This window comes from Staurois parvus, unplaced genomic scaffold (assembly GCF_062004578.1).
Source record: "Staurois parvus isolate SC_StPar_1 unplaced genomic scaffold, SC_StPar_1.0 ptg000401l, whole genome shotgun sequence".
NCBI lineage: Eukaryota > Metazoa > Chordata > Amphibia > Anura > Ranidae > Staurois > Staurois parvus.
This window is the reverse complement of record NW_028318197.1, coordinates 3,038,658-3,066,405: the sequence shown is the minus strand read 5'-3', so window position 1 is coordinate 3,066,405 and position 27,748 is coordinate 3,038,658. Positions and strand designations below refer to the sequence as shown.

Genomic DNA, 27,748 nt, shown 5'->3' with positions numbered 1-27,748 from the left:
CCCGGGTATGTTAAAATTTGAAACACAAAATCATAAATTATAATTTAATAAATAATCATAAAAAATAATAATAATATAATAATAATAAATTTAATTCAATAACATAATCAAACCAAAAACACTGAAATTTGAAATATAGCGCCAGGTTCGCACATCACTGAGCAAAGTCGCAAAATCGTTTTCAGTGTCTGATGACGAATTTCCCCACAAATCATTATCACTCAATTCTGCAAGTAGTTCTAATTTACTATCGCTGTTCTCTAGCTGGTCTAAAACTGATTTTGACCTAAAGGGATGCTTTTTGGACGCCATGGACGTTTCTCAGTTTCCAGGCAGAAAGAACAGTAAAAGTGCAGGCAGGGCACAGGACAAAGCACTCGGGACAAAATGTATGTGAAATGGTTTGATACAGTAATGTTTTACTATGTGATTTTAGTGATTTTAGTGAATGTCACTTTTTGTCATTTTCAAATTTCCCGCCGTTCCGTCCCCGCACGTCCCGACGTCGCAGGGTATGGAACCCAGAAGACAAATGCCGGCATCTGCAGGAGGACATTACAGGGGACACTTCAGGAGGAACATCGCGGGAGCGCAGGACAAGGTAAGAGAAGAAGAGATCCCGGAGCAGCGCCGCATGGTAAGCCCGAGTGTAGCTCGGGGTTACTGCTTTTGGTACTGAAACTTTACCCCGAGCTACACTCCGGAATACCGCCAGGGAGGCTACAGGCTCTGCTGTAATTATGTAAGAAACCCAGGTCTATGCATCACTTAGTGGCCATAAATGGAACAGAACCTTTTCCTTGGATCCCTGTTAAAGCCGAAATAAACCCACTGATTTCCCAAAACAGTTACTGTACATTCAAGACATGCCTTGAATGATAAAGCTGGTCATAGATGGATCAAAATGTGGCCACTTCAGCAGGGATCAGTGTGTGGCTGTACCTGCTCAACAGAAGTTGATTGTTTGACTTCTGTCGAAGAGACATGCTAGAAAACATCATATGCAGCCATTGATCAGTGTATTCTGATAGCTGCCCAAATACAAAATCCCAGCAAGGGGGATTCCTATATCCACCTCGCTTGTGTGGATTGAGGTTTTTTTTTTTTTGCTCAGCCCTCTTGCTGAACAATAAAGAACTACCTATCTATGGCCAGCTTTACAGTTACTAGTGTGCATATGTTAAAAGAGAAGTATGGGAAAATGTGTTTTTTTGGGATTTTTTAAAATCATACTTACCTAAGTGGATGCAGCATTGGTCCAATGCTGCATCTGTGTCCCGCCGGCTCTAAGGGTGAAAACTCAGCGATCACATGACCGCTGATCGCTGAGTTCTCACTGCCACTGTGAGCAGAGAGTGGTGACTGTCATCTGAAAACAAGTCACAGGAGTGCATATCAAACTGAACTCCTGTGATCCATAAGAGAAATACAGCCAGAAAAGCTTTAGCTGTACTTCTTTAATCCCCCACTGGACTATCAAGGCATCAAATAACTAGTGTCATAGCTGATCACATGTCAGCATCATGGCAACTGCAGGTCAAACAGAACCTGAGATGGCAGCTTCCTTGGCTGTAAAGAATAGGAGGGTTTAGTTCGGCTTTAGGGAAAAAGTATGCTATCGCTCCTTTCAAGGTATCAAGACAAATCAAGCACATTTTCAGATATAAGTGTACCCCTCACTCCTGTTTTGAAAGTTTGGGACAGTTTAAACTCGATAATTTTTGATAATGTGGCCTGCAGACACAGGGATTAAACACGGAATTAAATTAAAATGGTTCTAAAGGCTGAAGGCATTTTCCCTTTATGTATTCTATGCATGAAGGTAAAAAACCTTCAGTGTGCAGCTCCACCCCAGGTCTCTGTCTCCCCATTGGCTGAAACACAGCAGCGGGAGCCATTGGCTGTCAAATACAACCAGTGAGGAGGGAGTGGGAGAGGGGCTTGGGAGCGAGCATGCACAGGAACTCAGTAGGGGGGAGGGGCCAGGAGCGCCTGTAGGGGACATGAGAAGAGGAGGATCGGGGCTGCTCTGTGCAATATCATTGCACAGAACAGGTAAGTATGACACATTTATTTAAAAAAAAAATCTGAACCTTTACAATCACTTTAAAGAAGTCATTACTTTAGATGTGCATGCTCTCTAGGCCAACTCACAATTGACTACCAGGGAGTAAAAAGAAGAACACAAGTGAAGGAGCGCAGGTACGATGAGTATAAAGTGGTCAGGAGATGCCCTTGGCAGATACACTGTCACTTTGCTCTATATGGGCAACGTGACATCTCTTTAAATAGCAATAAAATTAAATTATTAAAAATTTGTTATCCTCCTTTTGTATATTTATTTGCTGTGATATGCAGTTTTCAAACCACCAAGCTGCATTCCAGCTAAGCATCATACTTACTCTTCCCATCCGAGGTTTACCAATCAATTCCTTAAATTCAGTGTTATTCTGTGTGTAGCAGCGCAAATGAGCACAAATATGATCCAACTGCTGCCTCCAATAGTCTAAAGGAATAAAATCATATGGGTAAATAATCAGAAACATATCACACTATCAGATGTGTCCACAGGCTACATTAAACAAATTTACTTCTTATCTATATATATATATATATATATATATATATATATATATATATATATATATAATACATACATACATACACACACACTGTGGGTTTATTTACTAAAGCTGGAGAGTGCAAAATCAGGCTCACTTCTGCATGGAAACCAATCAGTTTCCAGGTTTTATTGCCAAAGCCTAATTGAACAAGCTGAGGTTAGAAACTGATTGGATTTTATACAGATTTTGCACTCTCCAGCTTTAGAAAATAAACCCCAGTTATTATTAGTACCAGTACCAATTATAAAACTAAAGTTACTATAGATGCATAAAACAATCATAAGTAAATCAGGGAAAATAAAAAGGCAAAAGATGGCAAATGAAGAAGTTAATTAGGTATAGTTAGGCATAAAAAGTGGTTAAAGTAGAACTCCAGACAAACAGCTATATTCACATTTGATATACATTTATATATTTTACCTGTCAAAGAATGTTTTTTTTGTATCCAGTACTGAAATTTGCACATCGCTGTTTTACAGCACAACCAAGTTGGTGACATTAGGGTTGATTTACTAAAACTGGAGCATTCATAATCTGGTGCAGCTGTGCATGGTAGCCAATCAGCTTCTAACTTCAGCTTGTTCAGTTAAGCTTTGGCAATAAAACCTGGAAGCTGATTGGTTTCTCTGCAAAGCTGCACTAGATTTTGCATGCTCCAGTTTTAGTAAATACTCTCCACAGTTTTTCTCTACTGCACTTTAGTGATACAACTTGCTTCCACCCTCTGACTAGTCAGTGAAAGAGCAGCAGCAGCAGATCATCACTCTGCTCTTTCATTCTGACAGAATCTGTCAGTATGAATGTTGCTGTACAGGGGACCAAAGAGGCTGGACCAAGCTAGACTTAGAAGTACGGTACTTAACAATAGTTTAATTTAAAAATATAATTATTAGTTTTTTTTAGGTAAATCATAACAGCAATAAACAGAGTTTTTATATCAGCCATACAGTACAGTCTTGATCAGAGGTTTATTAGGAAACACTTTTTTTTAATTATCTAGTTATAATTATCTACAGGTTACATAATTTGCCCAAGAATGCAATGTTACAAATATGGAAAACGTTCATACATTACTAAGAAATTGACAAGCGTTTGGCAAAGATGATTTGATAATTGTCCTACCAAGTATGCAGAAATAGTGGACATTGATTTAAGCCACATCGATGGTATACAGTGGGGGTCAGCAACCAGTAGATCGCAATCTACCAGTAGATTGCGGCCAAGTGACGGGTATATCATGGTCTGGACTTGCTGACTGCCATCCCAGAGCATCCAACGAGTGCAATACAGAGGGACTACATGTAAAGTTGGAGCTGTAGTAGGGAGCAAGAGCCGATGTCTCCTCTGTAACGCTGGTTCCTGTCCCATGCAGAGTGATACCAACTGCTCTTCACCTCTTATCCTGGCTAGCAGTCTCCAGAGTGGTGCCAGCAGCAGGAAAGAAGAGATCTTCAGGTCAGTGTGAAGCAATACACTGGGCATAATACTACAGGGCTTTTTTCACAATGATGGGCTGCGGTTTACACACATCGCGGGTGTAGTGCACTGTACCTGCAGCTTTCCTGCAAGTTTTCTGCGCTAAGCCATAGACTTATATTATATGCTGCGGGTTTTTGTGCACTTTTAGAAGGTGCACCACACCTGCAGGATACAATGGAAATGTACGTCAAAGCGCAGCTGACCCAGGAAAGTCTCAGATGCACTGCTCTGTACCTGCGGTGCAGGTAAACTGCAGCACATCAGAGTGAAGACAGCCTTATAGGGGGCTCAGAACAGTAAGAGTTCACTTACATTTGCACTTTTTGGGGGTGGTAAAACCCCCATAGTTAAGACGTGCGTTTACCATCCCCAACCATACCCCTTTAGCTGTAGTGATCAGGGGTGTGTACATGTCACAGCCGCAGCAGGAGTTATGCGCACCTGCCAAGCAAGGGGTTAAAGCAGGCTTTAACCCCTGGACCCTGCAGAAGCATGTAGTTGCGGGGTGTTTGCAGATTGGCCCCATTTAGTTGAATGGTTCGTGACCGGCAGGCAGTAGCACCCACCAAAAACAACCAGGGGTTTAATTCACGAGTACACCTCTGACTGCTGCCTCAGGAGCTAAAAGGGGTTAGGGATTTGGGGTAGTAAAACCGCGATTAAACCGTAGGGTGTTATCACCCAAACTTTATCTGTGAAGAGCCCTAAAGGTGCAGCTGCCGAATGCAACTAAGGGCTCATTCACAAGTGCAGCAGGTACTGCTGTTCCTCTGAAAAGCGTTCCGAGTGTGTTTGGCAGGTGGTGAGGAGGCAATATGTTGCCCCTTCACCACCTGATCTACACCCATAATTGCCGTGCAATGCACGTGATTGCGATACGGTAGTACGGCAATTAAAGGTTTAAATCAGGTGTGAGGAGGTGACACTGCCTGGTGATCTTTGACTTCTCTCATGTTGTTCAGGTAGAACTCCACCTCTTTAAGGTTGCCTACCACGGGTATGCAGTATATGATATGTGAACTGTAGCCTTTTTTTGAGTGGTTCTTTCTACCATGAATTAATGGGGTGGGGAGGGGTCCAGGGTGGCGGTGGATGTGCGTACGTGTATGGAAGTAAGAGATCGGAAAGAGCATAAGATTAGTAAGAGAAAAGGAAAAAAAAGACTTGTTTAGAAAAATATTTTCAGGTTTTCTGCATTCACTGTGTAAGGCCTCATGCACACTGGACATTTTTGAAGCTACTGCTAGTGGCACCAAGAATTTTTTTTACTGCCTATAAACTCCTTTTATTGTTATCCTATGTGTCCATGCACACTTAGGCTTTTAGCAATGTTTTGTGGCAGGAGAGTTATAGGCAGAAAAAAAAACCCACCGCCAGGGTGTCGTGGCGGCTGAAAAATTGCATGACCCGCTTAAAAGCGTGAAACCACACCTAACCGCTAGATGGGTTTAGCGCTTGAACATTTATTTATTTCAATGGCCAGAATAAATTATTTACTATGGCCAAAGAATTTTATTAACGCCCAAACGCTTGACGTGGGTAAACACGCATAAACGCAGTGCACACTTTTACAAGTATCAGACTTTATTTTTGGCCAAAACACTGCTGGCTTCTAGGGGAGTTAAAATCATGCACATCAGTATTCATGAGGCCTAAAAATTATTTATAATATTGTAATATAATTGTGTATACAGTGCCTTGAAAGAGTATTCATATTTGAAAATTGTTGTTCACAGACACACTCCATCCAATCTCACAGAGCTTGAGCTATTTTGCAAAGAAGAATGGGCAAAAATTTCACTCTCTAGATGTGCAAAGCTGGTAGAGACATACCAAAAAGACTTGCAGCTGTAATTGCAACGAAAGGTGGTTCTACGAAGTATTGACTCGGGGGGGCTGAATACAAATGCACACCACACTTTTCAGATATTTATTTGTAAACAACTTTGAAGACCATTTATCATTTTCCTTTCACTTCACAATTATGCGCCACTTTGTGTTGGTCTATCACATAAAATCCCAATAAAATACATTTACATTTTTGGTTGTAACATGACAAAATGTGGAAAATTTCAAGGGGTATGAATGCTTTTTCAAGGCACTGTATTGTACTTCACCACTGGTCAATCAAGGACAAAGAGCTATTGTCAGAGGTTCTGCTATACAGATGTAACTAGCATTTACAGATACAAATTACATCCTAAAACCTTAATTGGTTAAAATCTGCATGCCAAAATGATCAGTAGATTCAGAGATAAAGACAAGTGAAACTATATGCAAAACGCAACTGTTTCTGGTCATGCAGCAAATTTCTTTCTACAGCTGGCAAACTTTTTCGCCCATCCATTACATTTATTAGACTGAGGTAAGCTTCTCTTCCTTGGGGATTCTGAACCATTTGAACACCCATTTATTCTTCTGAATGGGATAATAAATAAGCCAGGAAGAGGAGGAAGAAGTGCAAACCACACTTATATAGCACAAAGAAATGCTTTATAAATGTGCCATTGGAGGTTTTTTTTAGCAGTGTGGTTAGTCAGTTTGCTGCTTTATAAATGGACTCCACTTTCTGATATATAATAGCTCACAATGTGGTGCTCTGAGTTCAGTTTTAACCACAGTACGATCTGTATGTTTATGGTAAGCCATCATCCTGTGTTACATAAGATGCCTAACCTTGGCCTGGACTGACTGCTGTGAGAAGAGGTTTGCGATCACTCATCTTTTCCTTCTTCTCTTTCTCTGATAACAGCTCCATCTCCTTCTTCTCCATACGTCTGCTGGATGGGTAAAACAATCCTACAGTCTGGGTCCTTTTGTCCACTTTCTCTGTACCTAGTCTAGGGTCTGGCAATGAGACCGATAATGGTTGCCAGGAAGCACGACCATCTAAATCCTGAAATAGAAGGACGTTTAACATATTTTATATAATTCAACCCTTTTTTATATCAACAGGAAAAGGTTTCATAATATGGAAGCAGATTACACATTCTGACATTTAATGGAGCAAGGTTCCTATTATGTAACAACACAATTAAAATGGGTTAGATTTACTAAGGGTGAAGTGTTCCTAAACCTGGTTTAATAGAACAGGAAGCAAAGTGAAGTTAAACTTCATGACTTGCTTTAAATATTAAATTACATGCAAAGGAGTTTCTTAAATTGATGGGTTGTTTGAATTTCATATGATCTTATTTTCTTTAATAGCACATCACACGTTAGTAAATCCCCTTGTGCCAAAAGAGCGTTGCAGCTTACAGAATGGTATATGTACAGTTGCAAGAAAAAATATGTGAACCCCTTGGGATTACGTGGAGTTTTGCATGAATTGGGCATAAAATGTGCTCTGAACGTCATCTAAGTCACAAAAATAGAAGAACACAGTCTGCTGAACATAATACTACATAAACATTAGATGTTGCCATGGTTTAATTGCACATAACATGTAAACATTCACAGTTCAGGGGGGAAAAAGTATGTGAGGCCCTAGCTTAATGACTTTTCCCAGAGCTAATTGGAGCCAGGAGTGAGCCAACCTTGACTCCAATCAGTGTGATGAGATTGGATGTGTTGCTGACAGCAGTCCTGGCATTAAAAAACACACACCTGTTTTGGGTTTACTGGTTTCAAGAAGCACTGTCTGATGTGAACCATGCCTCGCAGAAAAGAGCTCTCAGAAGACCTACGATCAAGAATTGTTGATTTGCATGAAGCTGGAAAGGGTTACAAAAGTATCTCCAAAAGCCTTGATGTTCATGTGTCCACGGTAAGACAGACTGTCTACAAATGGAGAAAGTTTAGCACTGTTGCTACTCTCCCTAGGCGTGGTCATCCTGTAAAAATGACTGCAAGAGCACAGCGCAGAATGCTGCATGAGGTAAAGAAGAATCCCAGAGTGTCAGCTAAAGACCTACAGAAATCTCTGGCACATGCTAACATTTTTGTTGACACATCTACAATAAGGAAAACATTAAACAAGAATGGAGTACATGGGAGGACACCACGGAGGAAGCCATTGCTGTCCAAAAAGAATATTGCAGCACGTTGGAAGTTTGCAAAAGAGCACCTGGATGTTCCACAGCACTACTGGCAAAATATACTGTGGACAGATGAAACCAAGATTGAGTTGTTTGGGAAGAACACACAACACTATGTGTGAAGAAAAAAAGGCACAGCACACCAACATCAAAACCTCATCCCCACTGTAAAACATGGCGGAGGGAGCATCATGGTTTGGGGCTGCTTTGCTGCCTCAGGGCCTGGACGGATTGTTGTCATTGATGGGAAAATGAATTCCAGAGTTTATCAAGACATTTTGCAGGAAAACATACGACCATCTGTCCGCCAACTGAAGCTCCGCAGAGGATGGGTGATGCAACAGGACAATGACCCATAGCAAACAAGTAATTCAACAAAACAATGGCTGCAACAGCAGAGAATACGCCTTCTGGAGTGGCCCAGTCAGAGTCCTGACCTCAACCCGATTGAAATGCTGTGGCATGACCTTAAGAGAGCGATTCACACCAGACATCCCAAGAATATTGCTACACTGAAACAGTTTTGTGAAGAGGAGTGGTCCAAAATGACTCCAGATCGTTGTGCAGGTCTGATCTGCAACTACAGGAAACGTTTGGTTGAGGTTATTGTTGCCAAAGGAGGGTCAACCAGTTATTAAGTCCAAAGGTTCACATACTTTTTCCTCCCTGCACTGTGAATGTTTACATGTTATGTGCAATTAAGCCATGGCAACATCTAATGTTTGTGTAGTATTATGTTCAGTAGACTGTGTTCTTCAATTGTTGTGACTTAGATGACGTTCAGAGCACATTTTATGCCCAATTCATGCAAAATTCCACGTAATCCCAAGGGGTTCACATACTTTTTCTTGCAACTGTAAGTCAAGAGTGCCTAACCACTCAACCTGCACTTTGTATACTCAGGGCAAGGGACCATTGACATCCAAGCCCCTTAACTGCTGATGCTAGTATCCTGCTCTCCTCCTCTTCCCTGTTCAACTGCAGGAAACCCTTGGAATATATGGTCCTTCTAGGTGTTGGGGAGTATGTGAATCTCTCTTTTCCTCCCACAATGCAGCATTCGCTGACTGCGCAGCCAGTTACCAAGTCTGATCCCTGTCACGGGAGGTATTGAGAAAGACCTATGCCCAATGTAAGCTCAAACCCAGACTGAACTGGAGCTTACACGTGGCTTTTTCTCTGGGCTTCATCTAGGTGGAGAGGCACGGTTGGTAACTGCTAAGGAAGAACTAATCTATCTAGCAAACCTGTCATTTTGCCATGAATAATAATTGGGTACAGTGTCTACTCTCTACCTCTTGAAAAAACATTTTTATCAGTTTTGCAGGGTGAAAATTAAAATGGAACTGCATTGGCAATTATTTGTCCCAGCATCACTTTAAAATGCCACCATGTCTCAGTATCCCTGGCCAGTCCAGGTGGGGGACATTGCTGAAACATCTGGCTTCCAATTCAGCTTATGGCCTTTCAATTCTGCTACACAGAGTATAATAAGAGCACTGTAGCAGCCCACTGCAACACAAGGATTTTGCATTGTGTTAAAGGGGATGTAACTGACACTTCATTGGTGCCCAGCACCCAAATTTAACCAGAGTAGAGCTGATCCAGCTCTGGGATTATGGTAGTTAGGAAGCAACAAAATTCAAATACAAAAAATGATTGTAGATCAGAACAGAAAAAAAGGATAAAAAGTTAAATATATAGCTGAACTTACTGCAGATGGTGTTATGAGGCTTGTACTGTTTACCATCCTGTTGTTGTGGGCTGAGAATCGTCCCGGAGGCTCCAAGTAAACCCCACAGGTTGCACAGAAGTGGGCATAGGGATGATTGCTGGCCCCACACTTAGAGCAAGTCAGATAACTCACAGAGAGCCCTGGCTAGAAAAAACATTGACATAGTTCTCACTTTATAAAACAAAAATGGGCTTTTGTTATTTTATGTAAGTGTGGTGTTACCTTCACCCCACACCAGTCACAGAAACGAGCGTCTGCCAAATTCACACGACCACACTTGGAACAAGCCTGCATTTTTCCCATCTGGTTAGGTAAAGGAGGTGCAGAATCTCCGCTGTATATTGGCTGCCATAAAAGAAAAAAAAAAAAAATCACATAGCGGTCATAGTTGTATTGATAAGGTCATCATTAAAATCACAGCTAGACAGAGTGAAGTATAATACAGGCCATAGATGGGTCGAAAAACGGCAGATTTTTCTTTTAAAAAACGAAAAATCGGTCGTTCAAGCGGCCGACGTTACCATCAATGGTAAAAAAAATCGGCCGATTTTCATCCCGTCTACAGCCGGCAAAAGTGTCCTTGCAGAGAGCTCCGCTATTTCTGACAGTTCTCTGACAGTTCCTTGACATTTACAGCGGTTGCAACATTGTATCTATTTGTTTCCATTTAGGATACAGATGTTTTTATTCGGAAACAAATAAATACAATGTTGCAACCTCTATAAATGTCAAGGAACTGTCAGAGAACTGTCAAAGAAATAGCGGAGCTCTCTGCAGGGACACTTTTTGCTGGACTGGAATTCCTCTTATTTTCATCCTACTTCTTCTTCTTCTTCTTCTTCATCCTCATCCTCTTCTTCTTCTTCTTCTTCATCCTCATCCTCTTCTTCTTCTTCACCCTCATCCTCTTCTTCTTCTTCTTCTTCTTCCTCATCCTCTTCTTCTTCTTCTTCATCCTCATCCTCTTCTTATTCTTATTCTTCTTCATCCTCATCCTCTTCTTCTTCTTCATCCTCATCCTCTTCTTCATCCTCATCCTCTTCTTCTTCTTCATCCTCATCCTCTTCTTATTCTTATTCTTCTTCATCCTCATCCTCTTCTTCTTCTTCATCCTCTTCTTCATCCTCATCCTCTTCTTCTTCTTCATCCTCATCCTCTTCTTCTTCTTCATCCTCATCCTTTTCTTCATCCTCATCCTCTTCTTATTTTCCTTCTTCATCCTCATCCTCTTCTTCATCCTCATCCTCTTCTTCTTCTTCTTCATCCTCATCCTGTTCTTCTTCTTCTTCATCCTCTTCTTCTTCCTCTTCTTCATTCTCTTCTTCATCCTCTTCCTCTTCTTTTCTTCTTTTTGTCTTCCTCTTGCAGGTCACTGCTCATGCGCAGATTTTTTATCGGTAAAAAATCAGCCGATTTGCCCACTAATTGCCGTGAAAGTCGGCCGATCGGCCGATTTTTTTCCAACTTTACCAAAAAAAAAAACGGCCAAAATACCGAAAAACGGCCGAACAAAGAGCCCACTAACGATCTGAAAATCGGCCGATTTTATTTTCGGCCGAAAAATCGGCCGATTTTCGACCCATCTATGGCCTGCATCAGACTAATAAAAAAAGAAATAGTCAACTAAACCATTGTACTTTACATTAAGTTTTCTAAAAAATGTCACCACCTTGAAAGGACCTAATAGCCATGAACTGGTGCCAACTACTCTAACGAGCTTCAATGACAGTGTTCAACAGGGTTCAAATGGAACCAACATTCGCTAGTTAGGGATATTTAATACTATCCATTTCCAGCAAAGACAACAAATGTGCCATAAGTCACAGAATACTTGTAGGATATGCACTGGCATGTTTAATTTGACTTAAAATAACTGTTCTCTATACATCAACATTGACAAGACTTGCTATGACTTGCATCATGATATTTAAACAAGGGACCTCACTACTATACATAGAAGGAACCAGTAAAAGCCTCACTGTGCAGAGTAATGCAACTAGAGGCAAAGTTGTATCTTCTAACCTCAGAAATGTCTCAGTAGTTTTCAGTGCTGGGATACTGGAACTGTTTTATATTGGCTTTGCGTATTGGCTGGTTTACTGACAGATTTGTCCCTACTAACAATCGTGAACCAATCAGTGTTATTCCTGATCATGTAATCACTATGTCCCCAATAACATGGATCACATGCATTTTAAAGGCTTCTTTGAAAAAAATTGTGGTGTCAGCTTGCAGAGGCCTCTATATCCTGTACAGTTAATTATGCCTTGGTTTAATACTGTAATTGTATGATACAAGTACAGTAATAATAATAAATAATAATTAAAAATATATTTTAACTAATATATGGATTTATGTATTAATTACATTTACTTTTACTAGCCTATAATAAAAAGGAAGCACTTTTTTATTAGAAAAAAAATCTTTAAAAAACTGAATATCCTTAAAAGATATAAAAATTGTTCATAGAATTATAGTCAAGTTAAAGAACTTCACTCTCTCAAACAATATTGTAATCCTTATGCTGTTAGCATTAGTAAATAGACAGAAAACTATACCATATTTACTTGTTTTAAACTATTTTTGTAACAGATCTTCAGTTACTTCCTGGTTTCCAGGCCTAGACAAATGATGTCACATATCCCAGAAGTCTTCAGGAGGGGAGGAAGGGTTTTCTTAGCTAAGCACACCCTTCTGCTTGCATGCCTGAGCTAAGAGCAGATGAATTCCAGGCAGGGCAGGGACAAGGGATGGTCGGGAGGGGCGGCTGCCCTGGGTGCAATGTTTTACTGTAGGGATGTTACAAGGCTGACTGGAGTAGTGACAACGGCATCACTACTTCTGTCGGCCCAGCACTGGGAGCAGCAAGGAGAGGAGGAGAGAGCCGGGATGCGGTGTGGGCTGTGTTCTTGCTACCCTTCCTCCTTCCTGGCAGTTCAGTGCTCCTGTATTAACAAGCAGGCAGCGGTGTTCACAAACGCACAGGAGCTGCACTAGCAGGAAGGATCAGTAAGAGAGAGAGCACAGCCCACAACACTGGGCATAGAAGTGTCCAGGAGAGAACCGTAAGTGGAGGAGAGAGCCATCAACACAAGCATGTGCCCAATGTTAAAACTGAGCTGCACAGAGATTTTTAACAAGCGAGTGACTGCTGGGCATAGGATCCCCTAAGCTTGCACATCATGAATGGGGGGGGGGTTGTCATTTGGCATCTTTGCCCTGGGCGCTGGATGACCTTGTCCCGGCACTAATTCCAGGAAGTAAATTCTCCATGAACCATCTGCTCTTACTAAAGATGGTTGAGTTTTCTCTGAATTTTAAAAATTAATTTAATACCATTTTTGGTTCATGGTGCTGAGATGCAGTGTAGTTACACTTTAACAACCACTTATTGACAATGGACAATAGAGAAAAGGTTAGACATTTCATTTCACCTAAACAGGGTAAACTGCCCCACTATGATTACAATACTCCTTTCTACTCATAACTATCTCCTGTGGACCACCTCACTAAATTTTAACTTTAGAACTGTCATACCAGCCATTCTGATTGCATGCATATACAAAGAACACAGAACACTCTGTACCGTCTGAGTTTCTGGAAGTTTGGCCTCACAAGTCACACAGTGCTTTAGATTTATAGGATTTCCAGTTCCACAGAAACGACACACGGTTTTATCCTGCAAAACAATATGGTAATTTAATATACTTTTTCCATAGAAAAGTAATGATAATTATTTTGGACAGTGAATAAAGAAAGCTGGATGGTTTAGTTCAAGGATTATTACTGAAAAAAATACTCTACCCTGATAACTGTCTGGTAATAAATATAATATGTGTAGTATTCAATATATGAATTATATTTTAAATTCACATCCTTTTACACATGACAGTGAGAAGGGTCTGTATAAATTCTAACACTAACAGGGAGCTTATAATAGTCACCTTTCATTCAAATGATTTATTTAAAAAAAAATAAAGACAGAAATAATCATGGCTGTAAGCGTTCCAACAGCCCTGCCAGTGTATAGTTTATCCAAACCCCTTGTGACTTTTGCGGGACACTTTGGTCTGCATAAAACAATGGAGAAAATACTGTATAAATAAAGGCATGTGATATAAAAAAGGAATGAATATACTGAATACTATATTAACACATATTAATCACAATTATATATCAGAATACAGAACTAATAATAGCAGTTCCTCTTTTAGTATCATTTCAACAACATTTTTTGAAACTCATAGTAGTTTTTAGGACAAGTGAAAGTTTGAAGTTCACATGATTTATTCCCTGTATACTTCTTTTATCTGCTGCAAAATTACAATGGAAATGAGAGAGTTGTACACACACATCATTCTCTGAAAGTTTAAACAAGAACTCCAGGCAAAATTTTATTTTCCCATGCAGTGGGGCTATGCCCCCACTTCATGGGTTACCTGCTCTTTTTTCCCAGGGGCACAAGAAAAAGCTACTTACACGATCTTTCCATCCTCTGGAAAACAGCGCTATCCCACATAGAGAGCTGGACTGTTCCCTCTGTCCTCACAACCACAGCTGGTCTATGAGTGTGATGATGTCAGGAACAGTCCATTCACAAGACCACTGGAGCGTGGGGGGGGGGTTAGCAGCGGGGAATGGTCTTGCGTCTGGAAGATCGGCGGATTAGGTAAGTATATCTCTGCTCTCTTCACCCTAGAAAAAAGCAAGCAGTTAACCCATGCAGTGTGGGCACAGCCCCACTGCATGGGAGAATACAAATTTTGTCTGGAGTTCTTCTTTAAAGCTGAAGTTAAATCTTCTTATATTTTAATTTCCCTGAGGAGGAGCCTGTACATCTTATATACATATGGCTGTATTTAGATATCATACTGCTCCAACTTTGTGTCATGTACATGACTATATTTATATATATGTGCTTATGGAAGCAATGTGAAGTCTGCTTTATTTGCAGAACTACTTTTCAACTGTAACTTTCCCCTACACTCCTCTTGGAGAAGAGGGAAACAAATAAGAAAAAAGATAGCACTGTTTGATGTTCAGTGCTGCTCCTACAGTCCTCCTTCTCTAGGCCTGGCCAACGAGTGCCTTGTACTAAATACAGCCCTGTGTATATATTATACAAGGTACAAGAGGAAATGTTGGCTATACAACTGGAAATTATTCACACTGACGTTTGCATAGATATATTGATAAGGCTACAAATGCAGAGTAAAGAATATCAGCGGAAAGGGTAACTGGTATTCCCAATAGCAACCAATCACAATTGTATTTAATTATATAGTCTATAAGTGGTTGCTATGGACATACAATAATAATTCATATTTATATCAGCTGTGAGAGAGAAAGATGCATGGCATTTGAGGTTAACTTACCTTCAGATGGATACTAGCTTGTGGCTGCATTTGTGCAAACAAAGGCGCTTCACACACAATACAGGAGGGAGTGTTCATAGGGACCATTGTTCTGCACTCTACACACAACCCCATCTGTAAAATGACAGATAGCCACCAAAAATCTGATCAAAAATCTGATCAACATAGCATGTCTTATTGAGAACCCTACAGAATTATACAGAAATGGTCCAAGTGCAGAAACGCAAATAGTGTTAGACAATTGAATTGAAAACAGGACAATAATGTATCTTACTAAAACAGCTATTTCAACAGTTATCCAAGGGCAGAACAGAAAATATGGAAATACTGTGGTGACAATAAGCCTTTTGTGTTGCTGTGTTTGATATAAGAAAAATACTTGTTAACAACAACATGAACTATTCTTGATAAAGGGTGCAGTCACAGTTGCGAATGCACCCTGCCTGCGATTACATGCAAAAACCCCAGTGGGTATTCTTGCGATTAGCTGCTAGTAGGGAGCCCCATTGAAATCAATGGGAGACTACTGGCTCTGGCAACTAATAGTGCCCTCTCACATCCAGGGCTGATCACTTGCATGTGGTTGCTGCATGAGCGATTATATGCAAATGGGTAAAATGAACCCCCGCTGGGGTTCTCAGAAGTAATCGCAGGCAGGGTGCAAGTTTGAATGCACCCAAATTTGACCTACATTTACATGCTTCACAAATGCATCTCTTCCAGACAGTCTGATCACTACTTATAATCAGCTGTTAGCACAGCAGTGCTACTTTGCTGGGCGCACTTTGCTGGGGGGAACATTGCTGGGGTTCTTTCCTTTAGTGATTCTTTCTAGAAGTGATTCTCTATACAAGTGATATGCACTGCTCTGTTCCACCTGAATGTCTCATCTGAACATATATTTTCTGTCCCTACACATGTACGTTGTTGTCTATATCCACGCAAAACTGAGAACTGTTTACTTTCACTATGTCTTTGTGCATTTTTGCTATGTGCTATCTTCACCATCTGTTGCCCTGTCTGCACCACTATGATGTTTGTGTTGCTCTGTAAGTGTCTTACCCTAATGCAGGCCATACATGGGTCGAAAATCGGCTGAAAATTCGTCCGAAAGAATAATCGGCTGATTTTCGGATCGTTAGTGGGTGAATAGGTCGGCCGTATTTCATGATTTTGACACTTTTTTTTAATCGATCATATTGGAAAAAAAAATGGCCGATTGTGTCCATCAGCCAATTTTCACGGCAATGATGGGCAAATCGGCCGATCTTTTTACCGATTAAAAAAATGCGCATGAGCCGTGACCAAAGAAAAAGAAGAACATCTGTATCTATTTGTATCCATTTCGGATATACAGTTGCAAGAAAAAGTATGTGAACCCCTTGGGATTACGTGGAGTTTTGCATGAATTGGGCATAAAATGTGTTCTGAACGTCATTTAAGTCACAACAATAGAAGAACACAGTCTGCTGAACATAATACTACACAAACATTAGATGTTGTCATGGTTTATTTGCACATAACATGTAAACACTCACAGTGCAGGGAGGATAAAGTATGTGAACCTTTGGACTTAATAACTGGTTGACCCTCCTTTGGCAGCAATAACCTCAACCAAACATTTCCTGTAGTTGCAGATCAGACCTGCACAATGATCTGGAGTAATTTTGGACCACTCCTCTTCACAAAACTGTTTCAGTGTAGCAATATTCTTGGGATGTCTGGTGTGAATCGCTCTCTTAAGGTCATGCCACAGCATTTTAATCGGGTTGAGGTCAGGACTCTGACTGGGCCACTCCAGAAGGCGTATTCTGTGCTGTTGCAGCCATTGTTTTGTTGAATTACTTGTATGCTTTGGGTCATTGTCCTGTTGCATCACCCATCCTCTGCGGAGCTTCAGTTGGCGGACAGATGGTCGTACGTTTTCCTGCAAAATGTCTTGATAAACTCTGGAATTCATTTTCCCATCAATGACAACAATCCGTCCAGGCCCTGAGGCAGCAAAGCAGCCCCAAACCATGATGCTCCCTCCGCCATAATTTACAGTGAGGATGAGGTTTTGATGTTGGTGTGCTGTGCCTTTTTTTCTCCACACATAGTGTTGTGTGTTCTTCCCAAACAACTCAGTCTTGGTTTCATCTGTCCACAGTATATTTTGCCAGTAGTGCTGTGAAACATCCAGGTGCTCTTTTGCAAACTTCAAACGTTCTGCAATATTCTTTTTGGACAGCAATGGCTTCCTCCGTGGTGTCCTCCCATGTACTCCATTCTTGTTTAATGTTTTTCTTATTGTAGATTTGTCAACAAAAATGTTAGCATGTGCCAGAGATTTCTGTAGGTCTTTAGCTGACACTCTGGGATTCTTCTTTACCTTATGCAGCATTCTGCACTGTGCTTTTGCATTCATTTTTAAAGGACGACCACGCCTAGGGAGAGTAGCAACAGTGCTAAACTTTCTCCATTTGTAGACAGTCTGTCTTACCGTGGACACATGAACATCAAGGCTTTTGGAGATACTTTTGTAACCCTTTCCAGCTTCATGCAAGTCAACAGTTCTTTATCGTAGGTCTTCTGAGAGCTCTTTTCTGCGAGGCATGGTTCACATCAGACAGTGCTTCTTGAAACCAGTAAACCCAAAACAGGTGTGTGTTTTTTAAGGGCAGGACAGCTGTCAGCAACACATCCAATATCATCACACTGATTGGAGTCAAGGTTGGCTCACTCCTGGCTCCAATTAGCTCTGGGAGAAGTCATTAAGCTAGGGCCTCACATACTTTTTCCTCCCTGCACTGTGAATGTTTACATGTTATGTGCAATTAAACCATGGCAACATCTAATGTTTGTGTAGTATTATGTTCAGCAGACTGTGTTCTTCTATTGTTGTGATTTAGATGATGTTCAGAGCACATTTTATGCCCAATTCATGCAAAACTCCACGTAATCCCAAGGGGTTCACATACTTTTTCTTGCAACTGTAGATGTTTCTTTTCGGATACAAATAGATACAATGTTGCAACCGCAATACTTTTAAATGTCAAATCCAATAGCGGTGTCCCTGCAGAGAGCTCCGCTATTATGTTTGACATTTAAAAGTATAGCAAAGTTGCAACATTGTATCTATTTGTATCCGAATAGAAACATCTGTATCCGAAATGGATACAAATAGATACAATGTTGCAACTTTGCTATACTTTTAAATGTCAAATATAATAGCGGAGCTCTTTGCAGGGACACTGCTTTTATATTTGCCGGCCGTAGACGGGACGAAAATCAGCCGATTTTTTTTTCCAATGGTGGTAACGTCGGCCGATTGAACGACCGATTTTTTGTTTAAAAAAAAAAAAAAAAAACAGCCGGTTTTCTCCCCGTCTATGGCCTGCATAAGTTATAGCTGATCTTATCTTTACAACTCTGCCCTCTTGCAAGCCTGATGTGAAAATCTTGCTTTGATAGCCAACCATCCTTATTTATTTATTACAGGTACTTATATAGAGCTGTCAATGTACGCAGCGCTTTACATATATATTGTACATTCACATCAGTCCCTAACCCTCAAGGGGCGTACAATCTAGGCTCCCTAACTCACATTCATACATACACATACTAGGGACAATTTAGACAGGATCCAATTAACTTACCAGCATGTTTTTTGGAGTGTGGGAGGAAACCGGAGTACCCGAAGGAAATCCATGCACACACAGGGAGAACATGCAAACTCCAGGCAGGTGGTGCCGTGGTTGGGATTCAAACCAACGAACCTAGTACTGCCAGGCAGGAGTGCTAACCATTCAGCCACTGTGCTGCCCTTACATTAGCTCATGATTAATTAACAACCAACCACCCCCACCCTTAACAGTATAAAACTAGAGCACCTTTATGGGGAAAGCACTTTATTGGGGGAACATTGCTGGGGTTCCTTCCTTTAGTGATTTTTTCCAGAAGTGATTCTTTATAAAAATGATATTATTATTATACTGGATTTATATAGCGCCAACAGTTTGCTCAGCACTTTACAATATAACGGGAGACAGTACAGCAACAATATAGTTCGATACAAGAGGGATTTGAGGGCCCTGCTCCTTGGAGCTTTGATATGCACTTTAACAATTGCACAAAGCGAACATACATAGCAAACTGCATTGAAAAGCACTACACAGGCTGCAGGTGACCCTCTCCCTATTCAGCTCTCCTTCCACTTTCAAGAAAGCGCCTTCTACCACTCCTTCTGACAGTTGTATCCTTTCACCTTAAACTCTCTTTCCTTCACCCCTCTTCTCCATCCCATAGCTTAAATATATCACCCTCCCTTCTGTCCTCTGCTATTACTGCAATCACCATCTCCTGCTAATTCTAAATCCACATGCTAATAAAACCTCCATGGCACTGAGGCATGTCTCCTCATATAAATCACACTCCCTCATTACCTCCCTCACCCTTTTGCTTTTCCTAACCTCTAGAGACATATCCCCAAACCCCAGGCCTCCACCATTTAACTGTGCCCAATGCTCACATCACCCCACTCCCTCTGGCAGCAGCCACAATCCACGGAACTTAGTTTCCATTCCTCTTCTTCCCAAAACCAGCCTCCCCTTTTCCTGAGCTCTCTGGAATGCTCGCTCTATCAGTAACAAACCCGCCTACCTCCATGACCTGTTTATCACAAATTCCTTTAACCTACCTACCATTACCGAAACCTGACTTCATGACTCCGACACTGCTTCCCCTGCTTCCCTTTCCCATGGTGGCATTCTCCAGACTCACTCCCACAGACCCAGTAGAGGTGGTGTAGGAATCCTCCTAGCCTCACACAGCACCTATCAGGTACTTCACCCACCTCCCTCTCTGACACTTTCCTCTTTTGAGGAACATTGTATTCATCTATTTTCTCACATTTCTCTAAGAATTGCTGTGATCAACCGCCCACCTGGATCGGCATCAACATTCCTCGATGACTTCTCTGCCTGGCTACACTACTTTCTCTATTCTGAAAACCCCACAATCATTCTCAGTGACTTCAACATCCCTGTCAATGTCAATACTCCTGCTACTTCTAAACGTCTCAGTATAGCCTCCTCTTTTGACCTGAAGCAATGGATACAGGCTTCTACTCACTCCGAAGGCAACACCCTTGACCTTGTATTCTATCTATGCACAATGTGAAACCTCTCCAACAATCCTCTCCCACTGTCTGATCACCACCTTATTAGTTTCACTCTCTCCTGTCTTCCACCTTCTCTCCCTTCAACTGCCTAACAGTTACCCATAGAAACTTTCTCCAATTCAACTCTTCTCTTCTCTACTCTGCTACTGACCACCTCCATGACAAAATCTTACCCCTGTCGTGCCCCAGTCTAGCCACTTCCGTCTGCCCTTTACAAGCTTACCCCTCTCACTACACACACAATCAGGCCCCAACCTCTACAACCTTGGCAAATAGATGACACCAGAAGTAACAAAAAAAGCCGTCTTCTTGAGCGTCTGTGGCCTAAAACTAAGTCTCAGAAAGACTTCAACCAATATAAAACTGTCCTCCAGAAATACTATTCCTGCTTCCTCACTGTCAAGCAGACCTATTTCATCACTGCCTCCACCCACTAACTCACTTACTGCCCAATGGATCACCAATCACTTCAAAAAGAAGACTGATACAATTCGTGAAGAGATCTCCAATGTGCAGATACCTCCCTCCACTTAACATTCCATGTCCACAGGTACAATCAATACTTTCCCCAGAACTCTGTGAATGAATGACATGGCTGTGTGGGTGGAGCCGTGCTGTTTTTAAAACTGACAGCTAGTACAGGAAACTTCTCCCTGTACTTCTGTCACAGGGAGAGGGGGGCAGCAGGCAGCTGCTGCAGCACCAGGAACATGTTACAGGTTCCACCCAAAAACCAGGTGGAACATGTAACTTTTTCCCAAAGGTGAACTTACACTTTAAATTAGCTAACTACATTCCTGGTGTACTACAACAAAAGGTATGCAAAGTCTTAGGCCTCATTCACACCATGGTGCAGAGATGTGAGTTTTTCTGTATGTGCTCTGCAAGGGCCCAAAGAGAACAATTGCTCTCTATGTGCCCTGTTTACACGACAAAACTGGTATCACATGCAGATTTTGTCTGTGCAGGAATCTGCAACGTGTATAAAACTTACTGAAACGCACATGAAAACTGATGGAAACTTGTGTCTCTGCAAGCAAAATCTGCATGTTTATTTTCCAGCAGCTTTCCTGCACATATGAAAACGTGTACGTGTGAACAAGGCCTTACAATTTGTTTTCCTTACAAATCAGTCACGGCCTAAGTAGAAAAGCCTCTCTCCATGTGGAAGCAGTGGCGGGGGCGGACTGACCATTTGGAAACTGGGGCACTGCCCGAGGGCCCGGGGTCAGTAGGGGGCCCCATGAGATGCCCCTGGTACCTTTTTCATAGGCTTTTTTGAGTTTGGGCAAGGACACAGGGGCCCCATGATCCCCTATTGCCCGGGGGCCCCATGAGTTTTCAGTCCGCCCCTGAGCAGTGGTCTACTTGCAGAGGTTCATTCCCTGCTGAGTCTGAGCCAGAGCTCTCTAATTGGCTGGCAGCATGAGCTTTAGATCTGACTCAGCAGGGAGTGCAGGACCTATGCATAGAGACCACTGCTTCAACACAGAGATCAAAGGTCTCATTGTACAACATGCTAGCGGGGGCAGGCTCTTCTACTACGACTAAGAATGAAATCAAACTGTAGAACATTGAATGTCTTTTTTTAAGCACCTGGAATGTTTTTAGCTGATTTAAACTGAAGCTTCAATTAGGCTTTCAACTACTGCTAATAAGCGCTGTGTTTTAAAATGTAATATAAATTATCAGAGCACTATACCTGTACCTGTAGGTGTACTTTCTCACAATGATAAAATAAGGTAGCTGCAAAAATTCAAACCTGTGCACCCTCTGGGGGTGGCAAGCGACGTCCGGGCACTGGTGGAACAGGGGAGCCACATTCCTGGCAGAAGCGCGCAAATGGATCAGATGGGCGAGGGGCTAAGCAGTGGGCACACCTGTCATTTACAAGCATAATAAATACATTTAAAGTCATAATATAGTAAACTAGGCTGAATAAAGTTAAAAGTCGTATTATGTGATAAGTATAAATAATTGAAAGAACACTGATAATGAAAGCAACTTCTAAACATGCAGTTTATTTGCGGGAAAGGGTAACTTTAGACTTTTTCAGTTAATAACTATCCTGTAAGCCATGGGTGCTCAACCTGTGGCCCTCCAGCTGTTGCAAATCTACAAGTCCCATGAGGCATTGCAAGGCTGACAGTTGCAAGCATGACTCCCAAAGGCCGAGGCATGATGGGACATGTAGTGCCACAACAGCTTGGGGGTCAAAGGTTGAGCACACATGCTGTAAGCTGTCATCATTTGTCAAGGCTATCTACTCTCATATAAAAAGACCAGACTGTACGATTTAAAAGGTTGAACACTGATAGCTGTGTATATAGAGTTTTGTTCTTATATCTTTACGCCTTTAAGCCCCTCCCACTGTTAAGTAAGTGTGTTGACATCTGCAGAATCCAGGGGTGCCCAGGTCTTCCACAATCTGAGCAACACCCTCAATAGCATACCTGTCAGATTTAAAGAAGTATTTTGCAGTATCAAGAGGCACAATTTGCACTCGTATGAGCAGCTTAAAGGGTTCATCCACCCAAAGATCTTGTAGTTATAGGGAGAGATCTCCCTGCTATAATTTCCAGACCAGGGGCGGACTGACCATTTAGAAACTCGGGCATTGCCCGAGGGCCCGGGGTCAGTAGGGGGCCCCATGAGATGCCCCTAGTACCTTTTTCATAGGCTTTTTTGAGTTTGGGCAAGGACACAGGGGCCCCATGATCCCCTATTGCCCAGGGGCCCCATGAGTTGTCAGTCCGCCCCTGTTCCAGACTATATTCCAGCCCATTTGGGGTTTTTGGGTGTTCCTGTCCACCTCTGTGTATTCCAGCTCCTCTTGTTGCACTTTCCACAACATAAAATAAATATAGATCCAGTAGAAGGAGAGTGAGTCCATCATATTGGGCACAACAGATGTGTAGACCCAGGACTTAACTGCAAAAATAGTTTAACTTTCCAAATATTAGTTGCGGATGGACCATGTAACAAATATGTGCGGTGGCAAAGAGAGTGGGCTTTAATACCCACTGGCTGCACATATGTCTTTGGACAGCCAAGGTTTCTGTGCCAAGAGTGTGCTCACAAAGAGCTCCCAGAACAGTGACCAAGCTGTCATAGACCATTATCATGGTCTGTGTAGTCACTGTGGCAGCCAAGCAGAGTGGTATGTCTGTCCCACCCTCGGGCATATAGACCCACCTAAAGAGACACTGAGGATGGATGGGAAGAGACTATACGCTCCATGCAAGTACCAGAGACTGCCTGCAATTTAGCACTGTTAATATTTGGCTGGTTCGGGTTCACTATAATAGCTTTTAAACAAAGAACTAAAAAAACCCAGGCTAAGATTGTATAGAAAGTTGCTAACCATATTTGTTCTATATTACACTAGATACAGTAAATTAAAGTATTTCTAAACCCAAAATAAAAAATGTATTATATTTCAGCTTACTAAGCCTTGATTTAGCTGAATTCATTTTAATTTTTCAAGAGTCATTTGCTTTATTTTCACCTGGTAATCCTGCAAAAAACATACTTCCTGTCCCTGGGTGGCTACATCACTCTTTCACTGTATCTATTCAGGGAGCCGTGGTTGTCACCCTAGGCTGCTCTCCTAAAATCATCTACAAAAATGTCTGTATCTCTTCATTCCTATTACATAGGGGCAGTGGTGTGACCAGAACCTCCATGGCCCCAGGGCAAGAAACCATGACGGGCCCCCCTGATCACTGGCTGGAGCCCTTCCCCCCTGAGCCCAGTGGAGGAATGCCAGGGCCCGGTCGCAAGTGTGACCATTGTGACCCTGGTAGTTCAGCCACTGGTGGCAGTAGTTTTTTTTTATTTATTTTTTTAAATATTAATTTTTTTTATTGTTTTAGGAGCCCAATTGAGGGGCTTAGGTGAGATATCAGGAGCCTAAAAAGGAAGGAAGGACAAGACAAGGAAAGGAAAGGTAAAAAAGGAAGGAAGAAAGGAAAGAGAAGAAGGAAGGAAAGAAAAGAAAGGAGAATGGAAGGAAGGAAAGAAAAAGGAAAGGAAGGAAGGAAGGAAGGAAGGAAGGAAGGAAGGAAGGAAGGAAGGAAGGAAGGAAGGAAGGAAGGAAGGAAGAAAGGGAAAGAAAAAAGAAAAGAAAAAAGAAAAGAAAGGCAAGGAAAGGAAGGAGGGAATGAAGGGAGGAGGGAAGGAAGATAGGAGGGAAGGAAGGAAAGAGGAAAGGAAGGAAGAGGAGGCAAGGAAGGAAGAGGAGGAAAGGAAGGAAGCAGGAAAGGAAGAATGGAAGTAAAGAGGAAAGGATGGAAAGAAAGAAAGAAGAAAGAAAAAAAAGAAAGGAAGGATGGAATACTCTTACATTAATGAAACTCATTAGGAGGCAAGAGAGAAAAGGGGGGGTGGGGAGACTTCACTCACAGTGAACGTCCTATGGGCGGGGCAGACAAAGGAGCATAGGGAGGGGAGGGAGGAGGAGGAGTAGAAGCATCTCTCTCCCCTTTCCAGTCAGTGTGGGGGGGTCTGCAGCTGAAAGAAGCTAGATAGGAGGAGCGGCAGGGCGGCCGCATATAGAGGAATCCATCTCTGTTCCTCCTGCAGCCACTGAATGCCAGCTTTTCCTCCTCTCCCACAGGCAGCTGCAGGAGGAACATAGAGAGATCGGTTCCTCTATATGCAGTTTCCCTCACAGCTCCTCCCATCGAGGCATACAGGGGGCCACACGGGCCCCCTTCAGCATGGGGCTGGGTCGAAATTGCAGGGGCAGGGCACTTGCTAGATAACACTTGGTAGATAACAGAACACAGCTATATCAACTGGCAAGATCAACATGGGTTTTCTGCATTTGCTGAAAATAATCTTAGATTGAAAAAAGGAAACTGATGCAGTCACTACATCTAAGGACTAACTATAAGCTGCACTATATTGCATCTTTGTTCTTGGGTTTAGTTATCGTTTAAGGTCTGAAGCAGGGGTGGACTGACAACTCATGGGGACCCCGGGCAACAGGGGACCATGGGGCCCCTGTGTCCTTGCCCAAACTCAAAAAAGCCTATGAAAAAGGTTCCAGGGCATCTCATGGGGCCCCCTACTGACCCCGGGCCCTCGGGCAGTGCCCGAGTTTCCAAATGGTCAGTCCGCCCCTGGTCTGAAGACATTACTACACATCCACTGAAGTCCACCAAGACAAGAAAAGTCACATCTCCCCATATACCTACAGCAATAATAAAAATTTGTGTTTGCAATTAGGCTTTGTGAAATGATTATATTTATTTAATTTTCTGAGCAACCTACCTTCATAACCTGTAACTGTTATCAGAAGCTCTTAAGTAAAAGAAGAGATTAGAGTCACAAGAAGGTAGGAATACTGAATCAATTGGATTGTCCCTGAATTAGAGCTCTGTATACACAGTATTTGAATTTTAGTGGTGAATGGACGTACAGGGAAAAGATTATTGTGGGATATGCATTCCCATACAGTACTACAGTGAAAAAATATCAAGATATCAAGAACTGTGAGAAAATGTAAATGCTAGCCGGCCTGTAACTAGATAACAGATAAAATGAGCTGCTTCCACATCTTCTGTTGGTGAGCTGACTACTCGTTTTGGACCACACAATCATGGAGGTGTCACAGCGGACTTACTTGAGGAAATCTGTCTCTCTCTGGATTCTCAGGCTCTGTGTACTTGTCAGACTCTTCCTTACTGTTGGTTCAGCTGTGTCATTCACCTACATAGCAGAGAAGCTGGGAAGTAGTCATTATCGCAACAATCTGTTACATGTAAAGCAATACATTGTGAAGAGAGTCAGAATTGCTTTGGAATACACCTATAGCAGTGATGGCGAACCTTTTTGAGCCCGAGTGCCCAAACTGCAACCCAAAACCAACTTATTTCTTTCAAAGTGCCAACACTGCAATGAAACCTGAATATCGAGCTTTTGGTTTAGAAAAAACAACTCGTACAGTAGTGCAAACTAATTAACAGTACAGGGATGACCAGAGACTGCGGACAGTACAGGGATGACCAGAGACTGCGGAAACAGTACAGGGATGACCAGAGACTGCGGACACAGTACAGAAACTGCGGACAGTACAGGAGATGACCAGAGACTGCGGACAGTACAGGGGATGACCAGAGACTGCGGACAGCACAGGGATGACCAGAGACTGCGGACAGCACAGGGATGACCAGAGACTGCGGAGAGCACAGGGATGACCAGAGACTGCGGACAGTACAGGGATGACCAGAGACTGCGGACAGTACAGGAGATGACCAGAGACTGCGGACACAGTACAGGAGATGACCAGAGACTGCGGACACAGTACAGGAGATGACCAGAGACTGCGGACAGTACAGGGGATGACCAGAGACTGCGGACAGCACAGGGATGACCAGAGACTGCGGACACAGTACAGGGATGACCAGAGACTGCGGACACAGTACAGGGATGACCAGAGACTGCGGACAGTACAGGGATGACCAGAGACTGCGGACAGTACAGGAGATGACCAGAGACTGCGGACAGTACAGGGGATGACCAGAGACTGCGGACAGCACAGCGATGACCAGAGACTGCGGACAGCACAGGGATGACCAGAGACTGCGGACAGCACAGGAATGACCAGAGACTGCGGACAGTACAGGGATGACCAGAGACTGCGGACAGCACAGGGATGACCAGAGACTGCGGACAGTACAGAGATGACTGCTGACCTTTGGGGAGGGAGGGGGAGCGGGTACCTGAATTTGACAGGTACCCGCTCTTACTTCCGCAGAGTTTTTTTTTTATCTTACCTGTTCCTTTATCCAGCCGCGCGCTGTCTTCCCGGCTTCTGTAGTGTGGGCGCTCGTCGGACAGCCGGATGCCCAGTGCGCATGCGCGAGAAGCGCTGCGCTTTGTGATTGGTCCGGCGGCTTCTGGGATCTGTCATGTGTTCCAGGTACCGCCTTACCATTCACAAAGAGCACTGCTTCTTGTGCATGCGCACTTGGGACCCGGCTGTCACGCACACTACAGCCGGGAAGACAGCGCGCCGCTGGATTCTCCTGGCGTGCCCACAGATAAGGCTCGGCGTGCCGGCTGTGGCACGCGTGCCACGGGTTCGCCATCACTGACCTATAGCATTAAAGCCGAGACCAGTGGCATGTAGTAACCCATAATATTCAATAGTTGAAAATCATTGTTTATTAGCATATAAACCTGCATTATATAGGTGCTATAGATTACAGTACATCATTGTGTTATGTACTATAATGGTAAAGAATTTCCCTTTTTGTGTATGGATTTGGTTAACAGGTGGTGATATACTGTATATAACAAAAGCGACAACTTAAAAAACTAGAATGTAA

The 27,748-nt window shown here is 42.5% G+C and overlaps 1 protein-coding gene across 1 annotated transcript in view; it reads right to left on the bottom strand.

The window, feature by feature from the left end:
• DZANK1 (double zinc ribbon and ankyrin repeat domains 1) overlaps positions 1 to 27,748 on the bottom strand; it is a 78,363-nt gene that overhangs the window by 21,536 nt on the left and 29,079 nt on the right. Inside the window, exons 7-14 of the mRNA XM_089686511.1 lie at positions 26,041 to 26,126; positions 22,174 to 22,291; positions 15,251 to 15,364; positions 13,462 to 13,554; positions 10,098 to 10,220; positions 9,855 to 10,019; positions 6,780 to 6,999; positions 2,403 to 2,506 (exon numbers count right to left, since the gene is read on the bottom strand). Of these exons, the coding sequence (XP_089542637.1) occupies positions 2,403 to 2,506; positions 6,780 to 6,999; positions 9,855 to 10,019; positions 10,098 to 10,220; positions 13,462 to 13,554; positions 15,251 to 15,364; positions 22,174 to 22,291; positions 26,041 to 26,126 (1,023 nt within the window). The remainder of the gene's footprint in view (positions 1 to 2,402; positions 2,507 to 6,779; positions 7,000 to 9,854; positions 10,020 to 10,097; positions 10,221 to 13,461; positions 13,555 to 15,250; positions 15,365 to 22,173; positions 22,292 to 26,040; positions 26,127 to 27,748) is intronic.